General features: G+C 36.2%; 1 protein-coding gene across 10 annotated transcripts in view; it reads right to left on the minus strand.

Moving 5' to 3' along the window:
- Positions 1-2,221: 2,221 nt before the first annotated feature.
- The window catches only part of ETV1 (ETS variant transcription factor 1), a 96,041-nt gene continuing 72,895 nt past the window's right edge, over positions 2,222-25,367 (minus strand). For 8 of the 10 annotated variants that reach the window (XM_027574052.2, XM_027574053.2, XM_027574051.2 and 5 more), the window contains 5 exons: positions 24,135-24,203; positions 22,471-22,539; positions 19,037-19,206; positions 13,505-13,606; positions 2,222-8,756 (listed from right to left, as the gene is read on the minus strand). In XM_027574052.2, coding sequence (XP_027429853.1) covers positions 8,535-8,756; positions 13,505-13,606; positions 19,037-19,206; positions 22,471-22,539; positions 24,135-24,203 — 632 coding nt within the window. In that variant the 3' untranslated portion in view covers positions 2,222-8,534. Of the gene's footprint in view, positions 8,757-13,504; positions 13,607-19,036; positions 19,207-22,470; positions 22,540-22,964; positions 22,984-23,043; positions 23,063-24,134; positions 24,204-25,367 lie in introns of those variants that run through there. The other 2 variants (XM_027574057.2, XM_027574058.2) reach the window with 2 other exon arrangements.

The raw sequence follows: 25,367 nt of genomic DNA on the forward strand, positions 1-25,367 counted from the left end.
CCAGAGTTTGAGAGTGAAAAGTGGACACTGTTAATAATATGCAGGGACAATAAGTGAATTGTTCTGGGCAAATAGGGACTATCCCAGTATCCCAGGGCTTCTTAGGTAAGTATCAACCCATGAGCTCTCTGCTATAAAACAGTCACTGCCGCTGCAACTTTGAGGTGGGATGCATCAAAGACTGGAAATAACTCAGTGTTAGAAGATGCTTTATTCATCTCTACTGACCTTTTTAAGCATCAGTGGTAGGTTGGGGACAGGAGGCCACTTGTCAGGGTGGGTAACAAGAAAAGCTACAGCATCTGCAAAATGGGGCCTCTTGGGTTTGAAAACCACCTCATCGGTTGGTTATTGTTCCTTGGAACCATAACTAGTAACTAATACAATAACCCCTTCGTGACACAGTGAGAAATCCCAGTATGTACATGTACACAGCAAGTGGGCATTTGACAAACATTTTTGATCAAGATGTTCAGGATCAGGACAGTCCAGAAGTTAGTCAGCAGTCTGCTCTGCCTTGATTTATAAATCAATTTGACCATCCTCCTGCCTTATGGGCCACATTACCCTTAGTGATTAATTAAATGCTTCATTTTACGGTAATAGGCAGGACTGAACTTACACTCATTATATTTAAAAAAAAAAAGTACCCTTGCTTCCCACTGCCACCAGCATTCTTAAGGCTACTTCTTTACCATGCCCTTTTTGCATAAAATCTGTGCACTAAATGACAGACAATTTTAGCCTGATATACCACATCATATCATTCTCTAAGTGTGTGTTAGATTTACATGGGTTAGTCTTACTTAGTTTGAGTGCAGGGATCACTTTTTATAAATCTGTTGTATATTCCAAAAGGTCTACCTATGAAATGCGACATTTGCTTTGAATGCGGAAAGGACACAATCAGCTGATTTTATAGCAGTGTTTAATATGAATTTGTGGAAGATTCATATCAGGGGATTTTGAGAGATTAAATCAATAGATTTCCCATAGAACATAGAACAAACTGAAATGAATAATCTCAAGTCTGTCCTAATATGAACGAATTAATATTCACTCAATGAATAAATCAGTGTGCAATGCACTTTTCCTTTGGGATCTAAATTATCCAAATATTTATTTTCATTTTTCACCTTGCTTTGGTTTTAGAAATGCTGCCTCAGGGTTTCTACATAATCACAGTTTTTTGTGAAAATAAGCAAACGGCAAATTGTGTGGAAAAAGTTATTTTTCATTTGATTCTATTTCATAATTTTGTTCACAGGTAAGCATGCAAAATAATTAGAATGGCAACTTTGTGTGTTATTTGTAACATTTACTATTTACAAGCTCTTCATGAAACAAGTAAAAATCAACAAACAAAATTGGAATGTATCACATTTGGGCCTGGTATAAATCTGAGAAAAAAATTAAATATAATAATAGATTCTTATCTCTTCACATGCTACCCTTCCAATAATGAAGCAAAAGTTTACTCCATAAGTGAACGATTCTAAACAGGCCACCTTAATATGTATGTGATTGAGTACCATAATGCAAGGAATAGATTTTGAATCTATAAGAGATTTGGCAAGTCAGAGAAAAATATTCTATTTCTTTTCATTTAGAAAGTTCTTAGTGTTTAGACTTAAGGATATGGTGAGAAGGTGGTGGAGAGATGCCCATTTTATCTTGATAGCCTAGTTTAATTAATTATTGTTATTTAATCCAGCATGTTTGTGTTTTTTAAATGGTTTATTTATTTATTTATTTATTTATTTGACAGAGAGACACAGTGAGAGAAGGAACACAAGCAGGGGGAGTGGGAGAGGGAGAAGCAGGCTTCCTGCTGAGCAGAGAGCCCAATGCAGGGCTCGATCCCAGGACCCCAGGATCGTGACCTGAGCCGAAGGCAGACGCTTAACGACTGAGCCACCCAGGCGTTTGTGAATTAAAAAAAAAAAAAAAAATCATCTGAAATTATCACTCTTAAAGAGTTTAAGCATACCTTCAGTATGTTTGTGTTTTTATGATATGTTAATCACATCTGTCACTTCAAATTTTAAAAACATGAATGCAAAACAGCAGTTCACTGCTTGACATGGCTTGTGTACAGTGACTGTTTTTATTTGTTAACATACACCTAAATAACGGAGTTATTTTCAAAATAGCCAATAAGCTGGTTATCTAAATGAACTTTTCTCCCTGCAACAATAATTGGGGCTCTGTAGACATAGTGTTTATGCATAATATTTATTTTTTTTCTTTAATAAAGCCAGCAAACTACAGGGTAAAACCAAGAACAACCTATTAATGAAGAAACTGCAAGTAATATGAATTACTAGAAAGCAGAAAAAGCTGCATGTTTTACCTTTTTAATTCTTACGTATAACAAAGTATCTCCTGTGGTATTTTAAATAATACTTTAAGAATAAAAGGATCTAGATGTTTTGGAAATAGTGGTGACGGTTGCACAACATTCTGCATGTAACAAATGCCACTGAATCACACTCTTAAAAATGGTTAAAATGTCAAGTTTTGCGTTATATATATTATACCACACTTTTAAAACAAAAAATTAAAGAATTTAATATTATGATTAAGTATAAAGTAAAATATTTCTGCAGTATTAAAAGTAGGCTAGCATTTTAAATTGTAGTTTAAAAAGTAGTGCCACCTGCATTGTCTTTCTCTTCTCCCATTTTTTCCCCACGTTTTTCTTCCTCCAATTAAATTCATGTTAAACTATAGGACAAGTACTTTTACTAGCTCTTCAGAAAATTAAAATGTACATAAGAGGTCACCATCCCCTTTGCAGTAATGTGACATTTAAAAAAATTAAGATTTCTATATAAAATAATTTCTATGCTTTCAGTTCTACTTTCTAAGTTAAAAATCTGTCTGTTGCTTCTTCTGAATCATGTAAATTCAAATTCACTGCGCCTTAAAAATTTTCTGGAAAATCCATTACTTTCAGAAGACATATCTAATAGCATAAATCATGGGGGGCAGCGTTTACAACTTTCTGATGAATTTGATCATACATCTGTCTCTTTTGGTAGCATTAAGCTATATCCTTCTCCAGTAGGGGAAAACAAAACAAAACAAAACAAAACACCACCACCAACAAAGTGATACTTCAATCATTTTGATTTCTAAATGCTTAAAGACATGGAAAAAAAATCATAGTTTGATGTTGCTGTGTTTAAATAGCACTTGATTTCTTTGTCAGATTTTTCTATAAAGACTATTAAAATGGTTAAAGAAATGTCTTAAGACTGTGTTTCAGCAAAATGTGAATCATTGTTACATACATTTTTAAGTCGTTAGAAATTTAAATCAAGAAAGTAGTTAGGTCCAAGTTACAGAAAAAAGTAGAGTTTATGAATTTGCCTGTGATCACATGACATCTTGACACAAGGACATTTTTGTTTTGCCACGAGCCTCAGCTTCTCCTCGATAAAGCCAATGAGTGATGGAGGCATGCATGCTGGCTGGCACATGGGAGTCACTGAAATAATTTAGATAGCTCCCTTCCCCAAATTTCTTCCCGATATAGTTGCTGAAAAGATTAAGTGAAATAATGTATTAAGAGAGATTAGAACATAAAACTAGAAAAATGTTTATCAGATGTCCTGGGACCTAACTTACCAGAAAGAGAATAATACATCGGAAGTGGGAGAAGGGCAGCAAAGACATTACTCAAGTGCTTTGGTCATACATTAAATGATTAAAATGATTCAGATGGTTAGAAGCAAGTCAAAAATTTAGGCAACCTTTATCTAAGTTTTAGATATGCCACTTTAACTTAATAAGCCTTAAGTTTTAGATGTGTCACCATCCAGAGTGATAACGATCATACTTTCAGGGTCTGGACTTTTATTTTAGATTTAAATTTTGAGCCTATTTAATTTGCTATAATCACAAATTTCGTAGGGTGTTTTCTCAAACCATAATTTCAATTCATCCAAGTGAATTAAAAATGTCTTCCCCATAGAAACATAAATACCATTTTAGAATGGAAGTAAATAAGAATATAGGAGTCTATGTGCAGAATAAAAACAAACAAAAAAAACCTACGCTACATATGAATTCCTAAACCATAGCTGTTTTATATATAATTTAACATTCTAAAATCGTTACTTCTATAAAGTTGCCCACTCTTCTTAGACTGTATTTTTCCATAATTTTTTTATAAATTAGTCTTTCTAAAGGAGTCTCATGTTAAAAAATTATATATTAAAGTCAAGCCCTGAAAGTACTAGTTCAGTTCTGAGTTATTAGGCCAAATTCTTCAGTATCATGTCCAACACTGATATTTTCTGGAATCTTGGCTATTATGAAATTCTTACCACAATTTCTTAATATGCTCAATAGGGTTTTTAATTTCCTTTTATCATTTTGACCTAATTTTTTTTTCAACTCTATTTCCTCCTTCTTCATGTCAAACTCCAATTGGAAAATAGCTTACTCACTTATTTTTAAATTTTACTTTTTCTCTTTTAAGATACCCAGTACAAAACATTCAAATAGCCTTCTCTCTAATGTTTTGTCCTTATATGCTCTTGAAAGTATTGCTTGATAGACCAAGTCACTCATTTTAGAAACTCCCATCACCGGGCTAATTAAACACTATAACAGGGGGTAAAAGTTTTCTGTCCTTGTCATATAAAGTTGACTCATATTTTAGAATTGTTTTGAGCAACAGACATACTCTATAATTCTCACCTAAAAAATAGGAATCCCTTACAGATGTTAAGACGGTATAGTAACAAGTCATTCTAGCACGAAAAGAAATTTATTTAAAAAATATAACTCTGGCTTGGACAACAGAATGAACTGTGCTACTACTCTGTAATTATCACACCTTACTTTTTTTTCTCTCACTACCTAATATTTACATGAGGGGTTATTAAATCATGTAAAGGCTTGACGCCATTACCAGATGCTTTAGTGGAACAGGCGAACTTTAAGAGAATGCTCTCAGTACCATTTCTGCAAAGTAAAACTATTTCAATGATAAACAAAAATGTTCTTCAGTAACTTCTAATCCTACCTCCGACAACAGAACTTTTTTTGCCCATAGGTAAATCAATCAGGGTTTTTACTAGTGTCTTCATCTACGTGACAGGCTGAGTAACAGCACCCTCCTCACGCCCCTCCACAGCCACGTCCTGGCCCTGGGAACCCATGAATGATACTGACTTCGAAGATATGATCGAGTTAAAGATCTTGAGAGGGAGAGATTATCCAGGGTGGACCTTAAATGAAATCACAAGTGTCCTTAGAAGAGGTAGGCAGAGGAAGAACAGACTTTAGTAGACAAAGGGATGTGACCACAGAAACAGAGATTGGAGTGACCAAGCCAGGAGCCAGGAGCTGGAAGCCAGGAACGTCAGCAGTCTCTAAAAGTGGAAGAGGTTAAAATGGGATTCTCCCCTGGCGCCTTTGAAAGGGAACGGGCCCTACACACACGCTTTGATTTTAGCACCTGTGGACTCATTTTGGATTTCTGATCTTCAGGACTATAAAAGGACACATTTGTGTAGCTTCAGCCCATTAACTTTGTTATAGCAGCTACAAGAAAGTTAAAACAATCTGTAAAAAGGAGGTTCAAATAAATGACCTCTAAAATTGATCCAGGATTTGAGAGACCTGATCTGCACTGTTGGCTTTGTGTGGATTTTTATTTTTCAGCATTTTTCATAGGCATAACTTATGAAAAGTCATTTTTAATTAGTTATTCAGGATATACTATTCTTTGAATCTTTGTTGGAATCAGTCTCCTGGGTAATAGCTTGTCATCATCAAGAGGTGGCAAACACCAAGGGAGATATTTCTTTTAGTTTATTTTACCAAGTTGAAGGAAAATGTTATATTTCTAATTAATTTTCTACGTTTGAGGAGCCAATTCAATTAGAAATTCAAAACACGAGAATCTTGCAGAAATCAGCTGCCAGATTTATTAATCTATCTGAAAATAAAAACACAAGCGAACAAAAAGTAGAATAAAAACAGAACTTAAAAAAAAAAAAGAAAACGTTGGAATACATTTCCCAAAAGAGTTTATAATGCAAAGTTTTGAACCCTTCTGTATTGGAAATATCCTTAATGTTGGCCAATTACTCATTTTGTTTTGTGAGTCACTACCTTAAGCAGAAAAATAGTTTGTCCTTAAATATTATATAATTAACACCAGTTCTTCCTTGATCCCTTAAGATAACTCATAGTCCAATTCTTCCCCAATGGGAAATTAGAACTAGAATTTTAAAAAGAAAAAGGAAAAAGGAAACAAAGCGGGGAAAAAAAGAAAAAGAATCCTCAATACAATTTCATTTAGATGATATTTTAAAGACCCACTTTTAATTTCTCCTTCAATTTCTCCAAATACGTTAATTCTCTTTCCAATAAATCTTTAGCTGAATATTTTAAAATTTGTTTTTATTCTAAGTGCTGTAAATGGCCATATGAGCATAGTGGGGGGGGGAGTTCTCATTTTTAAGGCATACTTATTAGCCCATAATGGGCCAAATGATATGTAAGGTATATGCAGAACAATCATTGAAATCACAGGTTACATACATACGTTGAAATTAAAATAGGCCCTTTTGTAGGATTAAATGTGAGTAGTATTGATGACGGTATGTGGGTTTCCCAATAACTGTTTGATTTAGACACACAAGCTGTGATCTGTGCCACGCTGGGAAATGGGTAGCCAGGAAATCATCTTTCGACAATCTTTCCTGTGCTCGTCAAGAAGTGCTTTTATAGGTTCATTTTGGCTTTGTGTTTAGGATTTTCTTGTTTCTTAACATTTCACTGTAGGTGCTTAAAAAATGTTGTTCCTCTGGGATATTGATGGATTGAATAAAATTCAGGCTTCTTGTTTGAATGGTTTAGCAAGCTATTCAAAGATATTATAACACCACCTTTTTTTTTTTGTCCAAGGTGAATGAAACAACATATCCTGCTTTCAATTATTTTTCCAAATGCCAAACACAAACAAAACAAAAACCTTTGAAACTTTAAATCTTTAAGTCTTCTTTCAAACAATCCAATCACATTTACACAAGTGTCCAACTGTCCAAAACAAGATGAGTATCAGTGCCAGCACTATGTCATACAGCAACTTCCTCAGATTCTTCGACAGTTTGTAAATAATTTTCTATTTCACCAAAAGTTACAAAAGTTTCCACAGTTTCCCTTAGCAAGCTGAAGCTTACTCCTCATTTGTCAATGTGCATCAAAGCTGCTCAGAGCATAGCATGGCATAAGCTATTTTTAAGCAATAAATGGTCTGAGTCATCTATTTTGTCCTGAAATGCTATCTGTAGTTCACTGCATTGCTTATAAATGGTCATAGTAAATTCAGCATGAAAGAGAATATTACAGAAAAGACAGCAGCAGAAGCATTAGCATTATCTAATATTTATATATGTTATCAACATAACACAGCAGTAAAAGGTTTAAATGCATATCAACGGGTACCATGTCTAAAAATTACTATAGTACCTATTTAGTGTATTGGATATTTTTCTTAAGGAGTGCTTGCTGTATCTAGAACAGCATAATATGTGATTTAGTACAGTTAATTCTTATCGATTAAATAATGTTTCTTTATGTACTCAAGGAAGATAGATTTTTTTTTTTTTGCTTCATTGTGATCCCAGATTTAACATTTAAATGAAGATCTCAAAGGACCATGACATATCATTATTTAACTGAAATGGGCTTCAAAATATTTAAATGACAGTATGATTTGCGTCTCAACAGCAAGGTGGCACCAGGTACACGGAATGCTACTGGCCTGTGACTCGGTTTGGAGCCAGAGTCCAAAATTGTGCCCCTCATTTACAGTCATGGTGATCACTCAACTTCAGAGAGAATTACCCATTTTACGGTTATCCTCTGTGAGTCAGATAGCAAGCAAAACAAAACAAAAAACAGCAAATGGGATCTCTAAATACCTTTTTACAACAGGTGCAAAACCAGTCATTTCTAACAGGTAAACTGCCATTTACAGTAGTTTTTTTTAGTTTTTTTTTTTTTAGTTTTTTTTGTTTTTGTTTGTTTTTTGTACACCTTGCAGAGACTCAGAAATGAGAGGGGAAAATGCCCAAGGCAAATAGTCTCCATGTGGATATTTACACAATGTGAATTAACTGTACCATAGATACCCAGAGAAAATGAACATTTTCTTATGTTGTTTGAAATCAAATAAACATGATATAGCTTCATCATACTTAAAACCTGTGGACCCCATCCCACGCCTAAGTAAAAAGTAATCCCCATATTCCCCCACCCATTCACCCATTATCCTCCTGTTACACAGAATAAATGTTTAGATTACACCTACCCACCCTCAAATAAAGTGCGCAGTCCATGGCAGACCATAGAATAATGCAACAGGAAAGCCCCTTTTTGTGTATTATTATTTAAAAATAAAATACAAACAACAAAAATCAAACGAAGATTGAAGAGAACTCAGAGAGTCTCTGCATCCTGCAAAAAGAGGAGAAGCACGAGGAGGCCCTGCGTGACTGTCACTTGTGTTAATACACGTAGCCTTCATTGTAGGGGTGGGGGTTGCAGCAGCCCCCTTCAGGCATGTAGGCCATGCTCTCGTCAAAGTGAGACAGAGGCACCGTGTCTTCTTCATTGATGTGGCGTTCCATGTCCGTCTTCAGCAGTGGGCGCTGATTATCTGGGAAGGCCATGGAGAACAGGGCTTCTGGATCACAGACAAATTTGTAGACATATCTCTCTCCAGCCACCTGATGAAAATACGGAAGAGAAAAACCCATCCTTATGTATGGTGACGGATGTTAACTAAGCTTACCAGGGTGATCATGTCACGATAGATACAGACAGTGAATGACTAGGTTGTGCACCTGAAACTGACGTAAGGTTATATGTCAATTAACCTCAGAAGAACCACAATCTTCACAATCCCCAAATGGGGAAGAGCAGGGAAAGGAAAGAACAAAAACACGGTTTAATATGTCAGAAAGGATGCATAACAAATGTTAAAAGATATCCATAAAAGCAAAAACAGTCCTTATTTTGTGGAATAAACTTCTGTCCAAGAGAGGGAAATGCGGCCTTGAGTAATGATTGACCTTGAGTAATAATTACATTCATTCCAGGCACAGCTAGAAAGCTTAGCAGTTTGCTTGTTTTAATATAAAGGTAAACTTACATTGTTATTTTGGGGGGGAAAGATCAATGATTTCATGCAGGTATCTCACAGTGAAATTCTGTTTCCTTTGCTTTAAATGGTTTTATCGTTATTTATAAAATAACTGGACCTTTAAGGTGTAGTGTCTCCCTCTTAATATCACATTTCTGAAATTAGAGAAAACCTAAACTTCCAAACTTTAAAAGAAAAATGTGCTGTGTCCTTAATAAGACTAGACTAGTGACTGACTGATTCACAGGTGAACTGGTTCTTTTCTCTCTCTCTCTCTCTTTTGTTTTTTTTTTTTTTTTCGTTTTTTTTGGCACTGTGTATTCTCATCTAAAAAAAAACCCACAAAAGACGCATAGCCTTATTTAAATGAAAGACAGATCAAGAGGACGGCATCATCTTGGGTACGTCACTTTTAAAAATGAAGGCAAGAGGCATTCGACAGAAGTGAAGGATGTGTGCAAAGTGTCACGCTGAAGTAAGAGGTGGAAAAAAGTGAAGGGAATTTAAAATATACAATGCATAGGGAGCAAATGAGAAAAAGAAATGTGAGAGCTGCCAGAAATAAAGGGGAAATAGCATAATTTGTAGGGAATGACATGTCCCAAACTTAAATTTTGAAGACTAATGTTTCTCTAAGAAATTATAAGCAATTGAGTGAAACAAATGTGCAACCCCTCCATTAACAGACAAAACTGAGGTTCTCAAAAAAAACAGGGGCGGGGCAGGGGTGAAGGGTGGGAGGGGGGGTGTGTATGAATGCAATTCTTTGTATTGACATTGAGGTAAACCTTCATGTGTATGCAGAGATTAGTAATTTTAGAAAAGCGAAAATTATTCAATGCCTCTGGGTTCCTATGTATCAAAAAAAGGCACTGCTGGTTGCTTTGCCATGGAGAATGTTCAGTTCATGGTTTATAAACTATCTGCATGTGTTTGGAAAAAAAACACTCTAGCAAAGAGTGCTACTCTTCTGGACTCAAGATTTAGAACACTGTTTTGTCCTGGATGTTTTTAGCTTATAAGACGAGCCAATTTAGAGAATCCAAATAATCTGAATATTCTTAGGTTTGAATACAATGAACATTTAGCTTTTATGAATTTGTACATGTTGCTTTTTTTTTTTTTTAAAGATTTTATTTATTTGACAGAGAGAGACACAGTGAGAGAGGGCACACAAGCAGGGGGAGTGGGAGAGGGAGAGGCAGGCTTCCCGCGGAGCAGGGAGCCCGATGCGGGGCTCGATGCGGGGCTCCATCCCAGGACCCCAGGATCATGACCTGAGCCGAAGGTAGATGCTTAACAACTGAGCCACCCAGGCGCCCCTTGTACATGTTTCTTAGTCAGTCCTCAGTTCCCCTGTTTTTGTGAAACAGAGGTGGGAATGGCTTCTTTGGAAAGTTTCTTGTAAAACTGAAAAGGAAGTCTCTAGGACATTGCACAGCAAACAGAGCAGTTGGTGTAAATTCACTTACTTTAGTCCCTTATAAAAAGGAAATTGAGTTCATAAAGGTGAAATTGCCATAAAAATAAAGACAGGCAATATCAGAAACAAAGCTAAGATATGAAATCCTAGTTTTCCTTTATTTCTTTATTCAAAGCATTTTGAGAAAAAAAAAATAAATGGCCTGCAGACCTTAGAGCTTTTAATAACCTGCTTTGTTTTGTTTGGAGCCGCAGAAAAAGAGGTATTTGCTTCAGGCTACTGGTAGCTTTTTTATCCAACCTGTTGCTATTGGTTATAATTAGAAATGATTTGATAAATCACTGTGGGGAATTAAAATGTACAGCATGCAATCAAGATTATAAAATCTCTTAAGGAGTCTGCCTTAACTCATGGCTTCCTACTATTTTTTGTACAAAAAAAAACATTTTTGGAACTACCACTATATTTATTGAACTGTGTTAAATGTCACGGAGTTTAGAACAAGGGCTGATAATTACCAAGGGAAATAATGTCTTTCATTATTAGTAATACAATTACAATCTAGAAAATGCTGTACATTAAATATACCCAAATCACAGTGCTGATATAGATAAAACATGAATTTTTTTTAGGAGATGAATTGGAAGTTAACAAGGAAGTATATTTGAACTGTGCTTTGAAAGACTAGATATTTAAATTATGTGTTAATTTTTTAAATCTCAGAAGTAACATAAAAAAACTGGTGGAAAATTAAAAATTATAGACTAAACCAAAAGAAATAGTGATCTATCATGATATCATCCACAAATAACTGCTGTTAAAATATGTGCACAGATTTCTCTAGGCATTTCTAAGTTTTGAAATAGGAGGTCACACCTGTACAATCTAAAAGCCAAACTCCATTATTTCTTATCTCTTTCAGAACTACTGAAATAAGCAGGGTTTTTCTACATGTTTAGATCCATTTGATTATTTTTATTTCAATTTCTAATCTTTCCAGGTAATTGTCCTGAATATACACCACATACATATATAATTTAAGTTTATAAACAAGTGTGGTCATACAAACATTTTCCCCTACACACTGAAAGATAAAATTCCACATCATAGGGTTGTCTTTTTTTTTTTTAAGGACGGCGTAATTACCCTCTGAACGATTCTGTTAGAATTTGCTTAGCCATTAGAATGGTACAGATGTTAGGTACAATCAGAAGGCAAGATACTCTCCACAGAGGGCACGATATCAGTGAGGCAATGAGGGAGTCACAGGTGTGTCCAATGGTAGCAAGTAAAATGGCTCAAGGCATGTGAGGAAGAAGAGTAAATATGTCTGTAAAAATGGTAGAAAGCTTTCATTTTTGTGCTCATTACAAGTAGACTTCAGTTTTGTATGTTTCACCATTAAACAGCCTATGCTTTCTTATATTATGCAGCAACACGCCAAAAGTTCTGTCACATATAGACATTTTGCTAGTCTATCTTAACTGATAAAGAAATAGTCTCAAATAGTTTCTTTTACCTTATTTCATTTAATAATGACAATAACTTGATGAAGTAAGAACACCACCATTTAGCAGGAGAGGAATCTGTTCAAAACGGTGATCCACAGAGAAGGCAGCATGCAAACCTAAATCCTGCGTGCATCTTCTTTGACATCTGCGCACCACTGCCCAGGGGACCTGAGCACCCAACAGCGCCAGCCCTCTCCACAGCCAGCCCACTCCATGTGTCAGGAATTAGCTAGACGGTGAGGGAAATGAAAGGAATGGAACGCGTCTGAAAGGATTTGGCTGCAAATGGGAAAGGTGGGTTGGGAGGAAGGAAGGAATTAAAAAAGGACCGCAGGGTCGAGGTGAAGAGGAGCAGGTAGGTAACGGTTATATGTCTTGAAGGTAAGATTCAGGGAAATAAGAAGTAAGTAATGAATTCAGCCTTATCTTTCAAGCATCTCGGGCACTGTAACTTCTGAGAGCTGGCAAACTCCAGAGCACCGATTCCCTTTGGTCTAAAAACTCAATGAAGCTGTTTCCTCTATTCTAGCATGTTTCATGTAGCAAATGGTCTGGTTTTTCTTGGCGTAATTACAGTGGTATAAAAATATGCCACAATCTGCAATATATAACTAAGTTTGTGTCCCCCGCATGAACAAAGGATACAAAATAAAACAGTAATGTTCACAAGAGATAAATCATAAAATTAGTTCACAGTCTAGACAATAGGAATGAATACACATGCAAGGCTGAAGGATGTAACAATAACAAATATCCGACGTTTTATCTTTATTCATTTATTCATTACCTTCTTCAAAAAGTGTATATTTTGTTCTATGTGGATTCCATTTGTTTTATCTTAAGTTTTTTAAAAGCCACCTTCAAATATTTAGAGAAGCTCATTTGAAATAAAGTAAAACATATTTACCTTAACTTCATTCACCAATGAAATAATATCAAACACTTATTTTTCATAAATGGTTTAGGTAACAAAGCTGTCAAACAGCAAAACCAGGCAAGACTTCAGACAAGGAGGGGAAAAGTAAGAATTCAGTTAGTATTGGAATCCATAAACAAAAGCATTTCAAAATTATGTAACTGTGGAGAATGTCGCAGACTATCAACAACTTGTGGGAATATATGGGACTATTAGTACTGAAACAACATTTTTTACCAAATACGGTAAAGTTGGGACTTCCAGAAAGTCTACTAGTTTCTATAAGATATTATTACATAGTTCTATAATGCCAATGAATTTATAAATAGAAAGGCTTGTCGTACCAAGACCAAGAGCTAAGCGTATGTTAAAATGAGTGAAAACCTTGCTTCAGCAACGCAAAGACATGTGGCTTTTAAAGTATTACATGCAGATTAATGTGCAACATTTCAATGAATTTTAATGCTGCTGTAGCTGCTCACCTTTTGCATGATTCCTTTCTCATAATAATAGCGAAGCGAACGGCTAAGTTTATCATAGTTCATAGCTGGCCTGTTTTTCTGAATGCCCCAACGCCGGGCCACCTGCCACCAAAACAGAATTACATTGTACTGTTAAGTATTACCTTATCAAGATATTTCATAAAACATTAGTGAATTAATCAGTTACTTCCAAGTCACATCCAAATTAAAGACAGAAGTAAAGAGGCAAAAGCTATCATGATCTGAATTTTCCTGTGTCCTGATTTGCTTTTAAACCAGGCATGCAGTGATCATTCTGCGACTTCACAATAGAATTCTTTGTCACTATTGTTTTGGATACAAAATTAAATGGAAATAGGGGGATGTGTTTACAGTGGGCATGAACAGGCTGCAATTCACCAAAGTGAGGCAAGTTTCCCATTCTGAGATATACTGCCTGTTCCTTCCTAATTAGTTTTTCTGATAAAACCTATAGACCAAGAACAGCTTAGTGATCGCTTTGTAAAAGCGTTTTCTACGGTTATGATAAACTGAAGAAAAAAAAATACGCTGTTTGCTACCAAAGAAAAGAATGAGCAAGAGGCACTGCATGTTAACAGAGGAAATAGTATACAAATTCATAATCTGAACTGCAAATAATTTTTATTGCCCGAAGCAGCATCAGAATAAAACTGTAAATAATACTAAAGTGGAGAATTAAGCATTCATTTAGAGAACAGTAACTGGATACTGAAAATAAGAAGTGGAAAAGGTCACCATGTACATGAATCCACAAACAAAAATCTCTAAAGCAGAATGTCCACTTTGTTGTTTAGTGAAAAATCTCAGAGCTTCTGAGGAGGTGGCTTTGGAGGAGCAACTTATCTGGCAAAGCAGAGTTTTCCAAGGAACCCTCCTTCCTCAATGTGTATATACATACCCCCCACACCTCACCACCACTCTGGGCTGGCTGAAGCATTACACTGAACCATGTAGCCTGCTTCTGCTACCCCAGCTAAAGGCAAGTTCCCATTAATTTCCGTATTTTATTCGTCTGAGCAGAAACTACAGCTGTCATGCATACCTAGGCAACCCCAAGAGTTGCTTTGTCACATATCCTAAAATAGACTGCTTTTCAGAGAGATCGTTCTCTCTCCACTTTATTATTTTTTATTCTCTCTCCCAGGGTTTGTTTTTTTCTTTCAAAAATACTGATCCTTGCCATTTTCTCCCTCCCTAATTTGTATTTCCTGAATGAAGATACAATGTAATTTAGCCACATGCATCAGGATACTCCTTTAAGAGCAGAGAGATGTGATCTAACGGGAACATGACTACGTATCCAAGCAGTCACCATGGCAGGCACACCCAAATTTTCCAGAGATAAACTTCATTTTAATCTGTGTTCGAAGCAATAGTGCAATGGGAGGGTGGCAGTAAGAAATGAAAGCCATACTATCTAAATAAAATGTCTTTTAAAAACCTAACAATGATTCATTGTTTGCGTATAACACCCAGTGCTCCACACAGAACGTGCCCTCTTTAATACCCATCACCAGGCTAACCCATCCCCCCAACTCCGTCCCCTCTGGAACCCTCGGTTTGTTTTTCAGAGTCCATGGTCTCTCATGGTTCATCTCTCCCTCCAATTTCCCCCTTCATTCTTCCCCTCTTTTTTTTTTTAAACATATAATGTATTATTTGTTTCAGAGGTACAGGTCTGTGGAACCCTACATCAAAAGCTAATGATGTAATGTATGGTGATTATCATAACGTAATAAAAAAAAAACAAAACCTAACAATGGACATCAGCAAATCTTTAACAGATTTGGCAACTGAAGAGCATGCTAACCTGGAAGGGCCATGAAAATAAACTCTTTAATATTTCCTTAAATTAAACACCAGTTTCTGAATACCTTTTCATTTATAAATGATTCTCCTCTAGAAATTCACCAGGATGCACCCAGAAAGTAAAATACTTGCAAACAACTTTAAGACAACCCTATGGAAGGCGCCTGGGTGGCTCTGTTGGTTGAGTATTTGCCTTTGGCTCAGGTCATTATCCCAGGGTCCTGGGATTGAGCCCCAAATCAGGCTCCCTGCTCAGTCTGCTTCTCCCTCTCCCTCGGCCCCTCCCTCCCCCCAACCCTGCTCATGCTGGAGTGCGCTCTCTCTCTCTCTCTCTCTTTCTCTCCCTCCCACAAAAATAAATAAGTCAATAAAAATCTTAAAAAAAAAAAAAGAATATAAGACAACCCAGTGGAAGTCTCTAGAGAGAGAAAGATGATTTTTTTTTTTTTTTTGGATACCATAAGCAGATTCTGACTTTTAGAATGTCAGTTAATTCTCAGCACACGTGGGTATTAGGAGACATTTTAAAAGAATAAAATATATTCTTAGAGGTGTTTGGATTCGTTCAATGTCACATTCATCATAAGGAGAAGGGGGACACACAAAAACACCTCTGAGATGCAGACAAGTTATACAAGGTAAGTTCTAGAAACCTGCTCTACCACAACGTGCCCACAGTTAACAAGACTGTACTGGACACCTAAAAATTTGGAAGAGGGCAGATCCCATGTTAAATGTTATTACCACAAGAATAAAAATAAAAAAAGACTGAAACTTAAAGTCAACAGATAATAAAACTAATTTCCAGGATAGGTTAGACCACCTACCAACTCAGAAAGCCCACTCAGCCCTCATGTGTGAGCCACCCATCACTAGTATCTCCAGCACCACTCAAAGCCAACGCAGCGTTCTCAACATGGAGTGGGTGTTGTGTTGGCAACACTTCCAGTGACTTCCTTATGATACGCCTTCAAGTGAAAACTTCAACTATTTGTAAGGAAAGTGAAAAGGCGACTACACTATAAAAATCTCTCTTGGGGCACTTGGGTGGCACAGTCGGTTAAGCAGTTAAGGGTCGAACTCTTGACTGCAGCTCAGGTCAGGATCTCAGGGTCGTGGGATCGAGTCCCATGTCGGGCTCTGCGCTCAGCATGGAGTCTGCTTGTCCCTCTCCCTCTGTTCCTCCCCTCACTCACACTCTCTCTCTCAAAGACATGAATACATAAAATCTTTAAAAAAAAATCACTCTTATTGTCAAATGAATTAAGTAGGAAAATGTAATACCTCAAGCATTAATTGATTTTTAAAAATCATGTTTGAATACCCAACAGTAAACCTGGAAACCACAATCAGGTCCCGGTTATCAGAGTTCCTGGTAACTCTTCTAGCTCAACAAATTTGAATGACTTTGAAAGACTTCTTCTCTGAGTCCTAGAGATGCTTTACTATGTTAATAATCGTTCCCTGAGACAATTCCCTAGGATCTATGATGAATTTGAAAATAACATCTCCATCTCATTATCTCAAATATCTCAAAAAGAGAGATGTTAAAGAGCACATGCTTGCTAATGTTACCCAAACACACTGAGCAGATCATCAGCCCAGGATGACAGCATCACTCAATATCATTTTAAACTGCAAAATGAAATAGAAAGAAATGAACCAAGGAGTATCTCCTACAAGAATGGCTTCAGAGGCACCTTCCAGGAGCCATGCTGAGAGAGACCCTCAAAAAGTTCCTGTGTGGTACAAGGAGGAGGGCGACTGTGGGCCACAGAGGCTAAAGAAATTGCACAAAGACTTTCCAAAGAATAAATTTAAATGGCACAGCCATTGCCTAATGGAAGCAACTGCAACAGGGAGCAAAGAGGAATCAGAAATGTGATGTTTCATTGTGAACAAAAGCCTTAGGAGCCTTAGTACTTACTGAACAACTACCACTGAGTTAGTTACTCTTTGGAAATGGTCTACTGACTCTGAATCACCTGGCTCTTTTTTACTTTATGAGTCTTCCACAGAAAAGGTATCTAAATGTTTGTTGTACTGAACAGAGGTAACGGTACATCTTTCCTGCATTTAAAAATCCCAGAAATTCAGAATCTGATGAAGTTAATGGTCATCTGTTCAAGTCTTCTATTCTACTTATTCAACCTGAACATCATGAAAGTCAACAATTGCTAAATACAGAACTTAATTACATTCATAAGGATTTTATTCTTCTGAGATCATTAGTGACCAACATAATTCAGTAATTTTTCCACCTTAACAAATATATGGCAAAAATAAAAAGTTCTGTTTCTGCTCACTTCATTTTAGTCGTAGGTAAAGGGAAATAACTGATATAAATTCCTGTTGAATGTACTCAGTTCTAGGATGAACCAACTCTTGCAGTGATTATTAACATGTGTGATGAGGTGAAGAGCACACACTCCCATTACGTTAAAGGGCTTGCAAGTTACTTTAAGTGTTTCCAGTCTCCCTTTGTTAGTGCTTCACATTTTTATGGGTCTTTCACTTACATCATTTAAGCACATCTGCATAAAAATGAATTTCCTTTGACAGGCAAATTAAGGCTCAGACACACTATGAAATTCAAATACCCAAATACTTAGCCCATACTAGATGATGGGTATTTTCAAATTCTGATATCGAGCCCTCTGTGCATGTGTTTCATTAGCGCAATGGAGATGCAAAGCTAATCCTCTAGACTACTAGTGTATTGATATAATCTGAAGTAGACATAATTATGCTAACCAGCTCCTCTTATTTCAAACTTCTTTTAATACAAATTTGAATCAGACCATCTCTTAAATAAGGAAGATGACTTATTTTCTGGATATCAAACAAGGACATGTTATCTGATTATGAATGAATATATGGTTTCAGAGGGCAGAAAATTTAAGATGTATGGGCCCATTAGCGTCGGTTGTAGATGTCCAGTCTATGCTAATCTAAACTAATCACTTTGGGTTCAAAATAGCTGGATATCTTCCTAGATTTTACACGTTTTTGAGGCGTTTAGACCCTACAGCCAATATAAGCAGGCATAGGCATGTTAATTGCAAGTCATCCAGGGACACCTGGGTGGCTCCGTTGGTTAAACGTCTGCCTTCAGCTCAGGTCATGATCTCAGGGTCCAGGGATCAAGTCCCGCATCGGGCTCCTTGCTCAGCCGGGAGCCTGCTTCTCCCTCTGCCTGCCACTCCCCCTGCTTATGCGCACTCTTTCTCTCTCTCTCTCTCTCAGATAAATAAATAAATAAAATCTTAAAAAAAAAAAAAGCTATCCATTGCTTTCTTGACTAATGCAAACTAAAGTCGATTTTAATAGTAGCTGAGAAAGCACCTTTAGTAAGATACAAACATTTTATATAAAAGTCACCTTTCTGTAGAGGTCCAAAATGCTATCGGTGGGTTATGCTGTAATAAATAATAGTAGTTTTAAGCCTAAAGCCAGACCTGAGGAGAATAAAAATTGATCTGAGAAGTTTTTCAGGAAAACACTCCATTTGCATGTGCACGAGGGTCATATTCATTTCTTATTTTAAATGTAGACTTTTTTTTTCCCCTTTGCCCACTTTCTAATTCAGGTTTCCCTAAAGTTTTAAAATTAAAAAAAATACATTTTTAGCATATTAATCAATATTTGTTTCTTTATATTGTAATGTATCCAATTTTCCTAACAAAAAACTACTAAACCCACCTCTTCAGGCTCAATCAGTTTAAATTCCATGCCTCGCCCAGTCCACGCAATGAAATGAGAATTAGAAGGGTCATCCAGAAGGGCTACCAAAAACTGCCAGAGCTGAAGTGATCCCCGCCGCTGGTATGTGGGTCCTTCCCGATACATTCCTGGCTCCTGTTTGATGTCTCCTAAATTTAAAAATGTTAAAGTTTCTATTATTAGCAATATTACAACATTTACATAAAATTTACATTAAAGCAATCATGAAAATGGTTCAGCCACAACCACTTTACGGGTTTCTATGAAATATAACGTTACCACTTTAAATAGGGCTTTAAAACAGTTAAAGGCTTTAATGTAAACCAAGAACCTGTACAAACTTACAGGCAACTATATCTAACATATAAGGGTCAAAATAAATGCGAACGAGTGTAGAATAAATCCACGAATGTCATTTGCTTATTAAAATTTTGTATAACTATCTTTGTTTTCACTCATTTATTTAAAAACCATACCATCCAATCACACTTCTTTCTTTTATTGTTAATGACATTATTCACGGCTCTAAGCAACATGGAAGAGGGAGTAATTGATTTTAAGCTCTGGACATTTTATTTGTACAAATTCTGCAAACTAACCTTGTAATACTTCATTGATCAGTACATGAAAAAATTTGCAAATTATAATGCAAATATTTCAAAGCAAATTTACTTTTATTTATTTACTTACTTATTTTTACAGATTTATTTACTTATTTGAGAGAGAGAGAGGAGGGGGAGAGGCAGAGGGAAAGGGAGAGAATCCCACACAGACTCGCACTGAGCCCGATGTGGGACTCGATCCCATGACCCTGAGCTCATGACCTGAGCCAAAATCAGGAGTTGGACACTCAACCAATGGAACCACCCAGGCGTCCCATCTCAAAGGAAATTTAATTCCTAAATTCTGAGTTAAGTCATCTGTACTTTATGTAAATTAGGAAAATCACACAGGTAAATCAGGGCATATCAGATTATCATCAGACCACCTTTTTCCCACACCTTCATACTGGCACTACCACTTTCTTAACCGGCAGCAAATAAAAACTCCTTCATTTTTCTTTATCCCTTGTTTGCATTTCAGTCACGTGAATTTAGCTTGCTAGTCTTTTTCTAAAAGTGCAATCTAAAAACACATATACAGGAGCTTTCTGTAAATCTATCTTTTTAATCAAGAAAGGCTGGTTTGTGTTACATTTATTTGTTATCTATATATAGTATAAAAACCAGTAGTATTAAGTAGATTACGGCAATAAGGGTGTTAGTGTTGTAATTCTTCTGGTATAAATCTGGTCAGGTACCTTGTTTTTAACAAACAAACAAAAATTCAGTCATAACTCCTGATTATTTACATCTACCTCCAGTCAACCATCCCCAAAAATATGCGGAATTGGTCACACTGGGGATTGAGTGTCTAGGGCCCTACAAACATATCATTCATTGTTAATGCATGAATTTCTCTTCTCCACTATAGAAATAATTCAGACAGAATATATTCAAGCCAATCTATTCACAGTAAGTGTGAATTATAAAACAGACCAGATCAGAAGCTTCTTAAAACTTTCTTTTGGTTAACAGACAGACATACACCTCTTAAAATAATTACAAAAAGAACAACACTTTAAAAACCACAACCAAAATAAAATCATTCAATCAATAGCTGCAAGAAATCATTATGTCATTTTGGTCAAAGCTAGATAATACAGAAGCGTCTCTTCATATTGATTTCAATGACAGTTTTATTTATTTCAGTTTTTCCTTCTGAGACAAATTTTTTCATGGGGGTAACAGCAATTATGCAGAGAGAGTGAAACACTGTCAAATTTTATAATCTCTAGATTGCTTCTGCCTATAAATGTGATGGACTATTCTAGCCTTGTCAATGAAAAAATAACCTTTTGCTTTTCTATTCCCTTGTTCTCTAGTCCTTATCAAATATAAAACTATCTTCCAAAAAACATTTCCTTAGTACAAAGTTGAAGAATATTTAAAAGTCAAAGGGAATAAATAATCAAGATAGATTGTTTCTCTAAACGTTAGTGTGATTTAGGCCTGTTAGATTATATCATAATCCCACTTGTAGTTTTGAGCTCTTTTTATTTCCTTAAATGCCTATACTGGTAATCAAGATTTCTTAAAATGTTAAGCTCACTAAGAATGAAAAACAAAACAAAACAAAAAAACCGATGGAGGTCATTCCAAAAAGTAAAGGCTTTATGCTTTGTCTTAAGAGAAAAGGCTGTGTTTTAAGAACTGTGATGCTGTTAATGATGCTAACTAGCACATACCACACTGAAGCTCGAAGCTTAAAACTAACAGCTATTTAGAATAAGGCCAAAAAAGTGACCCCTACGGGAGCTTAACCCTGTGACCTTGAGTGAATGTAGCCATTTAAAGGAAGACTAAGGAAACAGATCTTCCCCAAATTATCATTCTTTCTGAGAAGGACCAGAGTAGCAAAAACCTCAGGAAGAAAGTAGTCTTCAAGAAACTAATTAGAGATGGAGAAGCAATCTGAGCATGCACTTTGCTGTTTAAATAATGACAATTAAAAACTTCTGAGAGCTACCAAGTCATTACAGCCATGATCCCCAAAGTTTGTGCAATCAGCTAATCAGAGGGTCCCTGCTCATTTCCTGTTAAACAATCAAAGCAGGAAATACGGAGCCCACTCTGAAGAACCACTAAATCAACTAACTGTTCACTTTTCCCCAAGCTTCCTCGTAGATGCTGACTTCTGCCACCTTTGTCAAGAAAAAAAAAAAAATTCTAACTTGACACTCTTTTCTAAAATCTGGGACCTTTTCACTGCAATAGCGAGTGATATTAAAAAGGTAATGCTTTCCTAACTCCATCTTAAGCAATTACAAAGTAATTGCACATTAGTAATGAACATCTTCCCAGGGGGGAAAAAAAGGAAAAACAAAAAAAGAACGACTAACAATCACTAACTAAATGGGCAGCTATGTTGTTCCTGTGTTCCATAATGCATCTTTTCATGAACAATAAAAGGAAAGAGGCTGCATTAGTCATCTGTGCATCCACAGTAGCATGCTTTCTGTTCTGCTTTGTTAATTATGGGATCAGCTTTCAATAAATCTCGAACAACAAGCTGCATGTGCTCAGCAGGGCAATGGAAAGACCCCTCGTACTCTACACAAAGCCCAGCAAGAATGATAGTCTCTGGTTATATCTTTAAAAATGAGATCTCTCATAGCACAAAAGAAAAAGCTTCTAAATAGGGGAAGGAAGAGAGAATTTATAAAAGGTAAAATTTAGCAAGAGTTGAATGCATCATAAATGATGTGCATGGAAATCTTTAAGTAGGGATGTCAACTGTTTTCAGGAGAGTCAAGGGTGATCTCTCCACTCCCTCTTAAAAAAATGGAACTTGAAGCACAATGAGAAACCTACCATCGAATTTCTCCGGGACAACACAGGTGTCATCGTAAAACTGCCTGGGGCCCTTCTCAAACATACAGCCTGTGGGAGGAAATAGGATACATTTATTCATGATACAAATGAAGCTCACAAGCAATTTAAAATACAGCCATTAACCACAAAAACTGGGGCAGAAAAGGACTTTGCCATTTTTTAGCTCCATGATCTTAGACACACTATTCAGCCTCTGTGTCTCTGTTTCCTCACCTATAAAATGGGAATGATAATGAATCACCTGTCTTAAAGGGGTTGTTCTGAAATTAACTGATTTAATACAGCAAGTTTAGAACAGTACCTAGTGCACAGTGATATATGACAAGTAGATATTTATATTATTACTACCCCAAGCACAAAGCAGGTAAACCCTGCCAAACCTAGAAATTACAAGATATCATCTTTTTCATTTTCTTCCAAGTTTTGTTATTCATGAGACAAGAGGAAAATCAAGACGAGTTACTTATATTTACCTTGCACAATTACCCTGATAAACTGAAACACATTCAGTTTACCTCTTACTTCCCCGGAGAAATATTTAGCTGGGCTAACCTCATGTTTTCATCTTCAACAGCCAAGACAGTTTTAATTTTCTTTTTAAACTTTCCTTTTTTCCTGTAACAAAACTAAGTCCACAGAAAAAATGCAAACTAAATCAAAGGCTTTTAGCAATCATTTTCTCCCCCATATATCCTTGACTGTGACCTTCACTGAATCATCGTCTTTAATTACCAGGAAGAAATTTCATATACTTTAGTCACAGTTTTCTTTCTCAGTTGTACTGGTCTCTACAGTGAGTACATAATAATAACAATAGCAGTGACAATAATTACACTGCACTTCTGCTAAATTTTTGGTCCCAAATATTTTGGATTTACCAGCTTATTATACTCTTCTTCAAATTAAGCATTTACTTCTATCAGTATCACTTATACCAAACAACCAGTATTAGACCTAACCTAAAGAAGATGAACCTATGCCATCTTACCGAGGAAACAGAACGTTTATGTCATGAATCATGCACATATTTCCAGAAACACTTTAATAGGGAATGCATCCAGAGAAGATCCTTTGTTATCCATTACTTTGCAGGTATCAAAGTCCATTAGATGAAAGCTTTCCCACCATGGTTACCATGAACACATCCACAATAAAAACTCCCTTCTGTAGGCCTCTTATGTGAAATTCCATTCTTAACAATTACTTGTCTAAAAATGAAAAATCCAGGATATACAAAGGCAAGTATATTTAAATCTACTCTCTTTTATTTCAAAACACAGACTTAGCTCTTAGAGCAAAACTGAAATTCCTCAAAGATAAATTTCAGTAGAGAGTAGTAAGGAAGGCTAATCTATAAAGCACATGTTCTGTTTTTAAAGGATGTGGTTGTTGACAAAAAAAAAAAAGAATACAGAAATTCACTTTTCAGCTGTTTATGTGCACATGACTCTTAACCAAATTCAAGATAACATGACCTGAAACATCTTCCTTTTACTTTAAAAAGATAAAGTTTTAAAATAGTGGTTTAGGGAACATAAGTGATTTTTTCCATAAAATATAATGATTAATCAAATGACTGCATCTTTGGTACCTCTGATAATTTTGACTGTATTCACAAAGAATTTCAATAATAGAAAACTTAACTTCTGTTCTGCTGGGATGAGCCAGGAAGCCTTCTTGCCTCATATAAATGGAGTGGCAGCTAGGCACTTCTGAAAGAAGAAAAAAACATCAGTCAAAGAGAAGTTTGGAGCTGAAAATGTGCTGTTACCAACAGAGTGCAGATAGGAACTGACATGAGTCTCCCTGAGGGGAGCTTCTCAATGGGTAGTTAACATTTCAGACAGGGCCCACACAGGAAATGGGAAAATGATGGGCACCTCAGTGGCTCAGTTGGTTTACGCGTCCAACTCTTGGATTTCGGCTCAGGTTATGATCTCAGGGTTGTGAGATGGAGCCCCGCGTTGGGCTCCAAGCTCAGCAGGGAGTCTGCTTGAGATTCTCTCTCTGTACCTCTGCCCCTCCCCCAAGTTGCTCTCTCTCTCTCTAAAATAAATAAATAAATCTTAAAAAAAAAAAGGAATGCAAAAATGAGAAGCATATCATGGCAGACACGGATTCTCTTCAACAGGCATGTAAATTCAAAGTTTTCCCCACGTTTACTAAAGGGTGGCTCGCCTGCAGCCCCACATGAATGTGAGAGTGCCCTTGGAACAAATGGGGTCATGAGTAAAGATACATTTGGGGCATTTGTGGGATAAATTTGTATATCCCATGGTATTCAAAGCAAAGATCAACAAAGACTCAGTCATGGTTTATTTCAGGAACACTGTTAGAAATTATTATGAAAAGACAAAACTGCCACATCTCTTAAAATTACTCTAGTCTTTTAAGGTGACTGCTATTTTTCACCCCCAGATAAAAAGTATGACTGCCTTTTTATTTTGTTAAGCACACAGGTAATATTCAAAACAAATGCAGCTATAAAACAGAAATCCAACAATTTCATAGCAAACACCATTATGACGCTAGGACTGAGGCCTTGCCTACCTGACCAAGTTAACTCATCACTGAGAAAATAAACTTGGTTAATGGTTAAACTTGAGTCATAGTGATGGCTGTGTATTTAACATGTTTAGTAGCCTAGGTATAGGGGAAAGGACAGACATATGGATTAGGAGACAAAGGATTAAAATTCGAGTTCTTAACTTACTTCTAATAAAGCTAAATGACTTTAGATAAGTCATTCTGTATCTAAGCTTATATAAAATAAAGGGCTGGATCAGATGTTATCTAAAGTCTATTACAGTCAGGGCGCCTGGGTGCCTCAGTCATTAAGCGTCTGCCTTCGGCTCAGGTCATGATACCAGGGTACT

The sequence above is a fragment of the Zalophus californianus genome, chromosome 12 (assembly GCF_009762305.2).
Source record: "Zalophus californianus isolate mZalCal1 chromosome 12, mZalCal1.pri.v2, whole genome shotgun sequence".
Lineage (NCBI taxonomy): Eukaryota > Metazoa > Chordata > Mammalia > Carnivora > Otariidae > Zalophus > Zalophus californianus.